General features: G+C 35.4%; 2 protein-coding genes and 1 long non-coding RNA gene across 3 annotated transcripts; 1 reads left to right on the forward strand and 2 right to left on the reverse strand.

Annotated features, from left to right (window-relative positions):
- The first annotated feature begins 3,152 nt into the window (after positions 1 to 3,152).
- Positions 3,153 to 6,945, forward strand: LOC147570186 (protein FAR1-RELATED SEQUENCE 4-like). The gene is made up of 4 exons (XM_086672711.1): positions 3,153 to 6,141; positions 6,235 to 6,378; positions 6,459 to 6,562; positions 6,674 to 6,945. Exons 1-3 carry the CDS (start codon positions 3,937 to 3,939, stop codon positions 6,549 to 6,551), a joined length of 2,442 nt encoding a protein of 813 aa, XP_086528837.1. The 5' UTR covers positions 3,153 to 3,936; the 3' UTR covers positions 6,552 to 6,562; positions 6,674 to 6,945.
- Positions 6,946 to 7,535: 590 nt separating this feature from the next.
- LOC147570187 (uncharacterized) lies at positions 7,536 to 8,953 on the reverse strand. The gene is made up of 2 exons (XR_015239064.1): positions 8,876 to 8,953; positions 7,536 to 7,948 (listed from the first exon to the last, which is right to left on the reverse strand). It is a non-coding gene; the product is annotated as an uncharacterized LOC147570187 (long non-coding RNA).
- A 494-nt stretch (positions 8,954 to 9,447) lies between these two features.
- Positions 9,448 to 10,602, reverse strand: LOC147570188 (F-box protein CPR1-like). The gene has a single exon (XM_086664105.1). The coding sequence runs from the start codon at positions 10,600 to 10,602 to the stop codon at positions 9,448 to 9,450; it is 1,155 nt and encodes a 384-aa protein (XP_086520231.1).
- Between the last annotated feature and the right edge of the window lie 2,861 nt (positions 10,603 to 13,463).

Here is a 13,463-nt window from a genome sequence, read left to right on the forward strand (position 1 = left end):
TAACTGAGGCGAACACACAAACAAAAACATTTTCCATATCACAAGAAAAAGCGATTACTAAAGCGTTTTTTGACACTTAATCTCCTGGCACTAGGATTACTTCGATTAGAGTTTTTTACACTTACTCTCCTGTCACTAGGATTACTTCGATTAGAGTTTTTTATACTTACTCTCTTGTCACTTAGATTACTTCGATTAGAATCCTAATAACATTAGCAGTAATTTACAACCTAGAGATACATCAAATGGATGTGAAAACTGCCTTTTTAAATGGTGAACTTGAAGAAGAAATTTAGATGGACCAACCTGAGAGATTTTTAGTCAAGGGACTAGAGAACAAAGTTTGTACACTTATAAAATCTTTGTATGATCTAAAACAGACACCTAAACAATGGAATGAAAAATTTGACCAAATGGTAATATCAAATTGGTTTAAAATTAATGAGTCAGATAAATGTGTGTACACTAAATGTGTTAATGGTTGTTATGTGATAATTTACTTTTATGTTGATGACGTGTTGATACTAACCACTTCTTTAGACATAATAAACTCTACCAAGGAACTGTTAGTTAGAAATTTTGAGATGAAAGACCTAGGACAAGCAGATGTCATTCTAGGAATAGAAAATCTTAAGAAATCCTGAAGGGATTGCTTTGATTCAAACACATTATATAGAGACTGTACTTAGAAAGTTTAAGTAATTTGACTCTGCTCCAGCAAAGGTACCCTTTGACCATTCTTTGGTGCTAGAGACAAACAAGGGTGAGACAATATCCCAACTAGAATACTCTAGGGTGATAGGTTCTCTCCACTCGTTGTCAATTGTTTTGAGTTGAATGACCACAAACTTAACATGGTATTAAATCTAGGTTCACCACACGTGCTCCACATCACCAAAAAGAAAACAAAAACCCACATAAGAGAATGACTATCTCATAACTTTTTACATGGGGAAGAAGTTTTTGAACGAAAACAAAATAACCGATTATTTTATATTAGTTTCTCAATGATAACATAATAAACTCACATAATTTGTTTTAAGAATTTTTTCTAAAAAATTAATTTTTTAGAGTGACAATGAGAAGAAGAATATGCAGATGAAAGTTAGAGAGAGAGAAAGATAAGGGGCTAAAGGATAAATAAAGAATAAAAAAATAAAGAAGTAGAATTGGGAAGTTTAAATTTAACTTTTTAGTTAATGAATCAAAAAAACAAAAGGAGACCATCTTAGCATGCATGCAAACTTAAGAGGCCACGCGGGAGACTGGTCATACTTTAGGGGCCAACCGGGAAATAACCCATCAAACCTTTGTTTGGAATGTTATCTTGATCTTTAAAAAAGAAAAATGGTGGCATCTCTTTCGAAATGGAAGGGTCCAACAAAGGATGTCCGTCCCTGGACTTTTCAATATTTTGCCGAGGAAAGAGAAGCATCACAAATAAGTTGAATGACTGAACCTAAGGTACATTTGTTCTTATGAAAATCGATTAATCATGGTTTACCTGTGATGGAGTCTATAAGGCCTTACAACCAGACAATTGATCCAACTTGTAGACTGCGTGGACTATATCCAGAGACCATTACTCACATATTTGGTTCCTGCTCAAAGTTTCAAGACCTACAGATTATAGCATCTAGTATAGAGAACATACCTCTAAATCCAGATCCGGTGGAACTAATAAAGTATTTGATAACAAATCAACATGAGGAGAGAAAGGTAGTCTTTGTGTCTTACCTACTATGGCTCTTCTGGAAAGGGAGAAATGATTTAATCTTCAACAACTTGGAACCAAATTTGCACCGATGAACCATAATACTCACGAGAATAGATGGATTCCTCCTCCGGCAAACCAAATCAAGATTAACTTTGATGGGGCATATACTCCAAATGGGGCGGCTATTGTAGCAGTTGCTAGAAATTGGAGAGGTGAGGTGATGAAGCAGGAAGCTCAGTTGATCGAGGGGAGATCATGACTCGAAAGTGAAGCTAGAGCTCTCGTTCTGGCAATTCATATGGGGCGAGAATCAGGGCAAATGAACCTGCTCATTGAAGGAGGCGGTAAAGTGTTGATAGACGAAGTGAAGGACGACCTCGATTCAATCACGTGGCGTATCAAACCCTACGTTCTACAAGCTAGATCCTGGCTGGTTGATCAACCTCTTTGGACACTCACATTTGCTCCAAGAGAAACTAATGAAGTTGCACATGGGCTGCCCACTCTATGTTGATCTAATCCAACCAATTGCATTCTAATCTTGAGTAACTGTGTATTTGTTTTGTACTTTTAACTTCAGTTGTATGTGACATACGCCATTGGCTTATTATGGACTACTACATAACAGGCGTGCAGAGGCGTGGCTATTGTGAGGGCTACTGGGGTCACAGGACCCCACATACCTAAATGAGAAACTCCTCCTACCCACTTCAAAACCCAGTTAAAGTCTAACTCTTTGGACCAAGTTTTTGTTAACCCCGTAACAAAAAAGAGAGTAGACGATGAACAATATTGAAGGAAACTCTTTGCCACCAATATGAACTATGATCCAAACAAATGAATGGAGAGAGATATTGTCGAATTAAAGACACAGATCGCCAGATTAAGGGAAAGAGTAAGAGAGGGGCAAAAAGCGAGTACAGAGAGATAAAGATATACGAATGAGTTGATTATAAATAAGTAGATTTGTAATTTCTTGTGTGTCTATATAACATCCCATTTCTTTTCAACAAAAAAAAAGAATATAACATCCCATTTCATTGTTAACCCTAACCTTCCTAGTATAACTTTTTTTGATAATTTTTTTTTTTATTTACCGTCACTAAACCGTGCCCCCACGACTAAAATTTTCTAGCTTTGCCACTGCAGGCGTGTTAGTTAGAAATGCCAAAGCAACTTATCAAATACCATGGAACTCAAATAAAATCAACCTTTCACACGAGTTAGATTTGAACATGGGAAGACAACAACTTGCCGTGCCTCAGGCTGAATGGTACAAACAAACCAAAATAGTTTGGACCAATTATAAGAACAGAAACAAAGAACAATCAATACCCAAGTTCACTTGAATAAATTTTATATTGTAATCCCAATAATGTAACAAAATAGCAGAACTTAATAATAGTAAAAAAAAAAATCCACCAACTCAAGAAAGAGAAATGATATTAGAGGCGAAAATGGAAACCTACGGTAGACCTACGTCTGACGTGCGGGGCCACCTCACGTACGAAATCCGAGTTGTCTTCCCGCATAAAGAGATTTTGTAAAACTCAACTTTTGGTCCACGAGATGCATCAGTTTCTAGCTCAGTCCCTTCCTTTTATTTAATCTGGACCATAGAAATAAATTGATGGTCTAGATCAAAACTTGGTTTCTATGGGAAGAAAATCAAGATGGTGGGAAAAGGAATCGACTCCCTCTCTCTATAGAACATACCTGCTAAGAACCAAATGTCATTGGAGATCAATTATACTTCCTTCTTTTTGGTCGATTGAAGACGGCGTCGCATCTAGGTTTGTGGTGAAGATAACTTTCAAGCTCTAATAGTGTTAAAATCTGCCAAAACCTTGAGGTATGAACTTAGGGTTTCATTTTTCTTGAAGATGATTCATGGAGTATTAGGGTTTAGGGTTTTATCTATTAGGATTTTTATCTGTCAGGAGTATAATAACATTGATTTTTATTTGCATTAATAGTATTTGTTGTTATCTATTAGGGCTTTTAATTTTCCAATTCATGTGTTTGAAGATGATTCATATTTCACAGAGTACTAGGATTTAAGATTTTTATACATTAGGGTTTTTATCTCTTAGGAGTACATTATTAGAGGCGAAATTTTTAGTAACAGTAGTTGTTTTTTACTAGTAGAATTTTTATCTATCTGTTATGATTAGTACAATACTTAGTCAATATTGAGCTTAAATTATTCAATAGTTGCAATGTTTATTTCAATTCAAATGATTCATTTTTATAGGATTATAACCAATTCTTGTTTGTTACAAGTTTTCATGTTATATGTGTGGTTGTATATAGATATGACTTCAGATGCATCGAAAAGTTCAGAAGGTTCAGAAGGTTCAGAGTTTGATGTTTATGAGTGTGCGGATGAAAAACAGAATGTTGATTTAGACTCGGAAGTAGAAGTAGAAGTACCTAGGACTGGGATGGAGTTTAATACTGTTGAGGAGTTGTACCAGTATTGTCTCCGTTATGCTAAAAAAGTGGGTCATCCTGTGAAAAAGACATCACAGAGAAGAGTTCATGGAGTTCTAAGATACGTTGCAATAGCATGTGCTAAGGCGGGGAAATCTAAATCGAAATCGAGCAATCCTCAACCTAGTAGCAAAACTGGTTGCAAAGCAAAAATAAATGCTAAGTTACAAGATAATGGGAAATGGGAAACTACTCGTGTGAAGCTAGAACATAACCATATCCTTAGTCCGGGAAAAGTTCGTCATTATAGGTGTAATTGGAAGATTAACCCGTATGTGGCTAGACAGTTGGAAATATGTGATTTGGCAGGAACCAAAACGAGTCGTAGTTTTAAACAACAAGTGGTGGCAGCGGGTGGACATGAAAATGTCCCATTTACTGAAAGAGATGCAAGAAATTACGTCCAAAAGAAAAGAAGGATACGTCTTGGGGAAGGAGATGCTATGGCTATTCAACAATACTTTTTAGCCATGCAAAGTAAGAACAATGGTTTTGTTTTCTCAATGGAACTAGATGATAAATCTCGTTTGCGTAATGTCTTTTGGGCAGACAGGAGAAGTAAAGAAGCATATAAAGAATTTAACGATGTTGTCACATTTGACACAACCTACCTAACGAACAAGTTTCATCTTCCTTTTGCCCCATTTGTCGGAGTTAACCATCATGGGCAGTCTATTCTATTGGGTTGTGGGTTATTATCTAATGAAGACGCAGAATCATTTTCTTGGTTATTTAGGACATGGCTTTCTTGTATGGATGGAAAGGCTCCAGATGCAATCATTACCGACCAAGATGCAGCTATGCAAATTGCGATTAAAGACGTATTTCCCAATACAAGACATCGATGGTGTCTGTGGCATGTAATGAAAAAAATACCTCAGAAACTCGGAAGCTACAAAAAATTTAATGAAATAAGTTATACTCTTACTGAACTTGTCTACGAAAAACTTAGCACAGAAGATTTTGAGGATAGGTGGATGCGTATGATAGAGAAGTATGCGTTACAGGAACATAGTTGGTTGACCTATATGTACCAAGAGAGAAGGCGATGGGTTCCAAATTATGTAAAACATCATTTTTGGGCGGGAATGTCTAGTACTCAACGTAGTGAAGGTGTAAATGCCTTTTTCGATGGATACGTAGGTCCAAAAACTACGTTGAAGCTTTTTGTTGAACAATACAACACAGCCTTAAAGGATAAAGTGGAAAACGAGGCAAAAGAAGATTTTAAGTGCTATAATTTAGAAATGCCATGTGTGAGCCCATTCCAAATAGAAAAGCAAATCAGGGAAAAGTACACACTTAAAAAATTCCAAGATTTTCAAGAAGAAATGAGAGGAAAAATGGCTTGTGAGGCCAGAGATTGTAGAGAATTTGGCAATTTTTACGAATATACCATTTCAGAGGTGAAAGAGTTTGGTAGTGGCTCGAAAACTTTTACGTACAAAGTTTTATTTGATCATAATGAATGTGAAATTCGGTGTAATTGTCTGTTGTTCGAATTTAAAGGAATTTTGTGTCGACATGCAATAACGGTATTATGCAGGAGTAACATTACTGTCATCCCAGATAAGTACATCCTTAAGAGATGGAGGAAAGATGTAACGAGATTTTACACTAAGATTAATGTGAACTATGGGCGATGGGATATTACACCGGAACAGAAAAGATACGACGACTTATGTCTGTTCTTCAGCGAACTAGCTATTGTGGCTTCTGCAAATGAAAGAAGTACCGAGTACTTGAAAGCTTATCTCCTAAAATTTAAGCCAAAGATGAATTTCCAAGATAGTGTGAGCAGTGGCTCTGGTTATACCGTTGATTGTGCGAAAAATGCGCGACAGGATATTCTTGATCCAGTGTCATGTAAGGCGAAGGGACGTCCTCGAGAAAATAGATTTAAAAGAAAGAATTACAAGTCGAAGAAACGAGTAAGTAAACTTAAAATTATATATATGATATATATATATATCACACTTTCTTATTTGTTGATACGCAAACTAATTCGTAATTTTGTCATTTAGTGTACCATTGCTAAAACGCCTACATCTAAACCTGTTTGTGATTCGGTTCCTGAACCAAATTGTGATATTACAACTACGCAAGAGAGTAGACTTGATGGTATTGTTACACAAAAGAATATGATCTTGACACCGCCTATCCATACGGTAATTTATAATCTCTTACATTTGTTTTAGTCAGTTATAATATATTATACATTGGATTGAAATATTTTTCGTTCTTGCAGTCGCATATGGATGTTTTATTGGGTGTATGTCGTCCTCAAATGTACGACCCTCTTGGAAGCTACAATGGAGACGACGAATACTATAGTACCTAAAAGAATGAAGAGTAAACATATCCACCTTATTTGTTGTAATTTGTAATTGATTATACTTTTTTGATGTTTGTTTGATGAATATCTATTTTGATTCTACTCTAATTAGTGCTTGTTATATGTAGATTGGGGTGAAAAGGAGAATTGAGGTGTACAGATTTTTTTGTTAATTTGGATGGCAAAACAGATTGGTGAATTTATCTTGAAGGAAGATGAAGATGAAGATGTGCAGATGTTTTTTAAATCTTGGGTGTTTATGTTTGCTGAATTTTTGTTTGCTGAATTTATTTTGAGATGATTTAAAGGTTTGGTTGAGATTATTAGTTCATATGAAACATTAAATTAGGAAATTGATTATTATAAACATCTTTGGTGAATGAATGGATTTATGGCTCAAGTCTTGGCTGTTTATGTTGGTGAATTTATATTGATGTGGACAGCAGCTGTTTCTAATTAGTATTCTGAATTTAAATTGATCTTTTGGAATTAGTCATGTCATCCGAAACTGCAGAAACCGTCAAGAAAGCCAGGGAGTTGATGGATTCAAGTGTTGATCCAATAGCAGGTGTTGATTCAGGTTTCAATTCCTATTTGTTTATCTATTTTATGACTTGTAACTGCAGTGACTAAAGCAGAAATAGAAAGACTGAAACAAGCTCTGAACAGTGAATCTTCTTTCAAAAGCCGAAAACAGCTTAGGCTGTCGAGCGAACGGCAAACATGGTTCACAACAACCTTACTGCAACTCGGTTCAGTCACCTCTCAAGATTCTACTAATTCTAGCAGAAGTAGGAAGCAGAGCTTTAAGTCAACAGAGGAAAATGAATCAAGTACTTCAAGGGAATGTTATAGCTGAGAGTAGTGTAGTAAACAAATAAGCCAAGAGAGGTTGGATAAATTATACACAACTTGCACAAACTACACCAGAAAATTGATCAATAAAGAACATAATTAAGAGAGAATTTGGAAATTAAAGAAAGAAACCGAGAATCAAAAGAATGATCTCATAAACGTAGATGAAATCGTGTTGACAAATGGAAAATACATAGATGAAGTCATATTACATGAAAGCAACAACAAACATATAACAAGGCAATAAGCGATCCAACAAAGCTTTGTTTTGCCATCTTGTGCTCATTAAGATGCTTGTATTTTTGGCGTCTTTTACAGAGACAATCGTGAAGATTCGTGTAGAAATAGTATTCTTCCTTTGGCTTGTCCGTGATAACTCTTCAGCGACTTGGTTGCCCCATCCTTCTCTCATGTATTAGGCAAACATTAGATGCAAACTTATCCCAAGCAAGTGTTCCGTTTTGGTGCAAATCCAGAGCCGCCATTTGTGATGAGTGATTCTGGAATTGCTGAAGATCACCTGAATCTAATAACATCTCCCTTTTAACCTGCAATTAAGATAACATTAAGATCAAAGTTTAGAAAAATTAAAACTTTCCATTTATAACACAATATTCTGCATCCTTATTGTTCATCTAAACTTCAAATTGAATAACAAGAACATCAAAGAAACTAGAGAAAGAAACTAATAGCATATCTCTCTATCTCCACAAGAACTCTTGACCAGAACCTTGCCAAGAAAGAACAAGACATAAAAGTACTAAAATGCCAACAAGTTTTCAATAAGAACCACCAATTCTTAAAACAAAAGAAGAATCCCTTTTTACTCCACCTCCTTGTATTGATGAAGATGAAGAAGATGTTGAAACTGTTTTAGTGGCAACAAATAGTCTACTAAACCCATTGGTAAACAACACCAGAACTCCATCTTGTTTCATAACTACGAGTCTCCGACTTTCGAATAACCTATAATGGTGAAAGAACTAATGAAGAAACTAATGCTAAAACCATTGCTATTGATCTGTTGAAAGAATTTTTGACGAAATAAGCTTGGGTACTTGACTCCATAATCATGATCCATGAAAACTAAATCAGGAGGAGACTGATTTAGAATTCAAATTGATGTTTAACAGAAGGTGGTTTCCTTGAAGTTATATTGAATAAGAAGTGTAGTGAAAAACAAAGACAAAAAGAAGTTAAAAGCCTTAATATTGCAACTATTCAATTGATAGTCAAAATTAAATATAACAAGAATGAGAGGAATTAGTATAAACTATGAAGATCATGTGAAAAATACATTGATAGCTTAGGCAAAGAGAAGTTAAAAGCCCTAATAGATAACAACAACTACTATTAATTCAAAATTAAATGAGTACTATTCTACTCCTAACAGATAAAAATCTTAATAGATAAAAACTCTAAACCCTAATATTCCATGAATCATCTTCAAGGAAAATGAAACCCTAAGTTCATACCTCAAGGTTTTGGGAGATTTTGACTCTATTGGAGCTTGAAAGTTGAGGATGTGAGCAAAGTATCTTCACCACAAACCTGAGACGCCGTCTTCAATCGAACAAAAAGAAGAAGTAAAATCGATCACTCAGTTCTTAGGTTTGTTCTATAGAGAGAGAGAGAGTCGATTTTTTTCCACCGTCTTAGGGTTTCTTCCCATAGAAACCAAGTTTTGATCTAGACCATCAATTTATTTCTATGGTCCAGATTAAATAAAAGGAGGGACTGAGATAGAAACTGATGCATCTCGTGGACCAAAAGTTGAGTTTTACAAAATCTCTTTATGCGGGAAGACAACTCGGATTTCGTACGTGAGGTGGCCCCGCACGTCAGACGTAGGTCTACCGTAGGTTTCCATTTTCGCCTCTAATATCATTTCTCCTCAAGAAATGGGAAGTTGACTCACTTATGATTTCTTTTGTGAGATATAAGCAAAATATGTAGAGGAGATAACCCGAAAAGGCAAGAACTAAAAAAATATATGATGATTGTGACCCGTCCAAACTCTTGAGCTAGAGAGATACATCGGATCTTCCTACCGTCTCCTCCTACTCTTTTTAGGTTTATCATTTTGTACTTGTTTCTTCTCATTGTATCTCAAGCAAGTATAGGGTTCAGGCAGCGAAACTAGGCTTTCCACATAGGTTCCTATAATTTTGCATGATGAATGAACTTCCATGTTGTTCAAGATTTTAGTTCTTTGACTATCTATATTATATGAAATTAAACCACGATGATAACAGTTAGGTAAGCTAACATGAAATAAAAACTCACCCTTTGTGGAAGCCTGTAATGGCATCTCAAACAATAACTCACATGTTGCTGGAAGAATGGGGGATTGTATAGTCCAAGATTCAATCACCCCATACTCCTTCATTACCCATACATCAACATAATATTCAGAATAATCATAACCAAATACTACTAGGCATAAGCTCTCTCTTAATCCATACAAATATGATGGCTTATAATTTTCCTTCGACCAATTATCGGGGAATGGTAGCTTAAGAAATCTCTCATCACTAATATTGAAAGATAATATGAAATCCGAGTAGCGGGAAATCCAATGAAGAGCTCCTTTAACAAAAACACCAGGCTTCTCCTCACTTAACATATCATTATTATGATTAAAAGGTAAATTACGTTGAATAGTTTTCCACGAATTCGATCTTAATTTATAAACTTGAACTATACAAATATTAGGTGGAGAGAATTTCTCTATTCTTACCAATTTGTAGTCATCAATCTTATGATCATACCCAAATCCATATAATGTATGATGTAGAAATCCAAAACCCTCTGGTGCTGGTGCTGGTGGTGGTGATGGAATTAGTTTTTGTTGATTAGTAGATGGGTTAAAGATAATATCACGACAAATTTTGTGTGTTGTATTAATGAAAATTAACCCATCACAAGAAACCATCATCTTAACAGAAAATCCTAAAGTGTCCAAGATCGCACTCAACTGATTATATGAATCAAAAGAGACGAGGCGGCCGTAAACTTTGTCATTAAGGATGAGATTGAATTTGTCATGTTGGCTGGAGAAATCTAGTTGTTTTTTAACAAAACTAGGGTTTGTAATAAGATTAAACCAGGATTTGCATACAAACCTGAATCGAACTAGAGATTTCACCGGAAATCTTAAGATAATCTGGTCGATGATCTCTTCTGGTATATAGGGCGGCATCGCTCTTAGTCTTTGTCGCTCTGTTTTTCTTGCTCTGTTTTTCTACAGATGAAATATAAAAGGAGGTTATTACTATTTTACTATTATAACTCTAATTAGGAATTTCCTAAAAGAAAAAACTCTAATTAGGAATACTATTAGTCTATTATTAATAGAACTCTAATTAGCCCACTGCACCCCAATTATAACTCTAATTTGGAATTGAGTTATTTCCTTTTTGACACCCTATTTTGTGACCAGCTTCTTTCTTGGCCTCTTTTTTTATCATAAATCCAAATTTAGCCCATTTTTTAGTGTAAATTTCATAAATTTCCTTCCTAATTTCAAAATAAAATATAAAAAAAATACAGTTATTTTCACCTCATCTCTCTCTCTCTCTCTCTCTCTCTCTCTCTGTCCACCCCACCTCTCTCTTATCCAATGAAGGTCGCCGGCCGAAATATTTTCTAGCGAATCGAATCTGTTGAACCAGACCTTCGAATATTAGGGTTTGGATCATCTATGACATACGCACATACCTCATCTATTTGAAAATGGAAGGGTCCAACCGAGGATGCCCATTCTGAGATTTTTCAATATTTTACTAAGGAACGAGAAAAATAACAAATAAATTAAAGGATACATTTGAAAAAAAAACATTGGAGAAAACTTTTGGATAAGGAACGTGTTAGATAGGATTGGGGAAAGCCACTTGTTGAACAACATTGGGGTCAAAGTGGCAGTGGACACCTTTGAAACCCAAGTCCACTTAAATAAACTTATTTTGTAATGATCTTTATTGTAATCCATGTAACAAAATATCACAATCAAACCCATATAATGTAGAAATAGGAATATCTTTTTTTTTTTGAAACAAAATAGAAATATCTTGAAATTCAAAAACCTCTGGTGCTATTGGTGATGGAATTACTTTGTGTTGATTAGTAGAAGGGTTTAAAATAACAATATAACATTAGTAATATTATTAGAAACTTTTTGAATTGTATTGATGAAAATTAATCCATCACAAGAAACAACCATATTAAAAGAACTTCCTGAAGTTTCTAAGATCTTATCCAACTGATTATATGAATCAAAAGAGTGGAGGGAGTCCCGGTAAAGTTTGTCATTCAAGATGAGATTGAATTTGTCGTGTTGGCGGGAGAAATCTAATTGTTTTTTGACAAAACTAGGGTTTCTTACAGTACTTGTTGCATCCTAACATCGTAAATGCGAGAATAGTCTCACATGGAAGAATAGGTATCTGACAACCAAAAATATAAGGTCTAGATCATCTCCACTCATTGCCAATTGGTTTTGAGTTGGATGACCACAAACTTAACATGGTATCAGAGATGGGCCCACACGTGATAGGCTTAAAAAGCTACACGTGCTCCACGCCACCCAAAGAAGTACACGTGTTAGGCTCAAAGAACGCCACACGTGAGGAGGCGTGTCAGAATAGTCCCACATAGGAGAATGGGTATCTAGTAACCAAGAATCTGAAGAAGATGAAAGTGAACATGGAGAGAAAAATTGAGTTTTTCTTCTTTTTAGATGAATATGATATAAAAAGAAAAAAAATGAAGGCTTCCATTATTGGATGCCTTATATAAAGATGAAGAGAAGAAGATGCACATGAAAAGCTAGAAAGGGAGAAAGATAAGGGGTTAAATGAAAGAAGGAAAAAAAAAGGAGTAGAATTAGAAAATTTAAATTTTACTTTTTTACTTAAGGTCAGCGCTTTGGGGAAAGCTAAATAGTTTTTTCCGGGTGTGAAATTTTAAAGAGAATATGCAAAATTTTGAAATTTTGCGGGAAAACATATTTTATGGGGAATATGATTCAAAATAAAAAAACCCTCCACCTCACCTCTCTCTCTCCACCTCACCTCTCTCTCTCCACCTCACCTCTCTCTCTCTCTACCTCACCTCTCTCTCTCCACCTCGCCTCTCTCTCTTCTCTGACTAGGTCGCCAGCGACCATGAAAAAGAAAAAACATTCACTCACTCTCTCTCTAGAAACTCCGGCGAAGGGGGTTTCCTTCGCCGGAGTTTCTAGAGAGAGAATGAGTGATTTTTTTTTTCATGGTCGCCGGCTGGAAAATTTTCCGGTCGTCGACCTAATCGGAGAAGAGAGAGAGGTGAGGTGGAGAGAGAAAATGAGGTGGAGAGAGAGAGAGGTGAGGTGGAGAGAGAGTGAGGTGAGGTGGAGGGTTTTTTATTTTTATTTCCCTCTAACAAGTTACAAAATAAAATTGTTAAACAAAATTGACCAATTTTTTTACCAAGCCTTCACACCCCAGAAACTATTTTACTTTCCCCAAAGCGCTGACCTTTACTTAATATATCAAAAAAAACATAGTAGAAGACTATTTCAATATTTATGCAAATTTAAGAGGCCACACAAAAGGTTACATATTTTTGCTCTATTTTTTGCTCAAATCTGAAAAGGTTACCGACTAATGCCGTTTGGTTCAAATCTTGGTCTTTTAGTGCACTACATCAAAAAAAGAACAGAAAATGGTGGCCAATCTATGGAAATGGAAGGGTCTAGGCGTCTAGCAAAGGATGTCGGTCCCTAGATTAATCAATGCTTTACCAAAAAAATAGAAACATTAAGTAATTTCTTTTGGTCCCTTTTGTTTTCTACTAAATCATATTTACCTCTCTATGATATTCTTTTTGTTGCAAATTTACCTCTCTATATATAGGTTCCGGTAAATAAACTAACAAAAAATATGTTTGTTAAGGGTCAAACATTGTACAAGATGCTCGAAACGCAAGTACATCGGTCAAAATCACTTTTATATCTGAAGTGAATTTTAGCACGATCTCTCCTTCGGCTACTTCCGTATAAGAAGAGAATAAGCTTTGTCACTA

The sequence above is a fragment of the Eschscholzia californica genome, unplaced genomic scaffold, assembly GCF_041429995.1.
Source record: "Eschscholzia californica isolate CP2 unplaced genomic scaffold, dmEscCali1.0.p SCAF_1, whole genome shotgun sequence".
Lineage (NCBI taxonomy): Eukaryota > Viridiplantae > Streptophyta > Magnoliopsida > Ranunculales > Papaveraceae > Eschscholzia > Eschscholzia californica.

Coding starts and splice junctions, on each gene's coding strand:
- LOC147570186 (XM_086672711.1), top strand. CDS start 3,937: ATGTTTATTTCAATTCAAATGATTCATTTTTATAGGATTATAACCAAT. Junction 6,142..6,234: donor ATTACAAGTCGAAGAAACGA/GTAAGTAAACTT, acceptor TTTGTCATTTAG/TGTACCATTGCTAAAACGCC. Junction 6,379..6,458: donor TGACACCGCCTATCCATACG/GTAATTTATAAT, acceptor TCGTTCTTGCAG/TCGCATATGGATGTTTTATT.
- LOC147570188 (XM_086664105.1), bottom strand. CDS start 10,602: ATGCCGCCCTATATACCAGAAGAGATCATCGACCAGATTATCTTAAGA.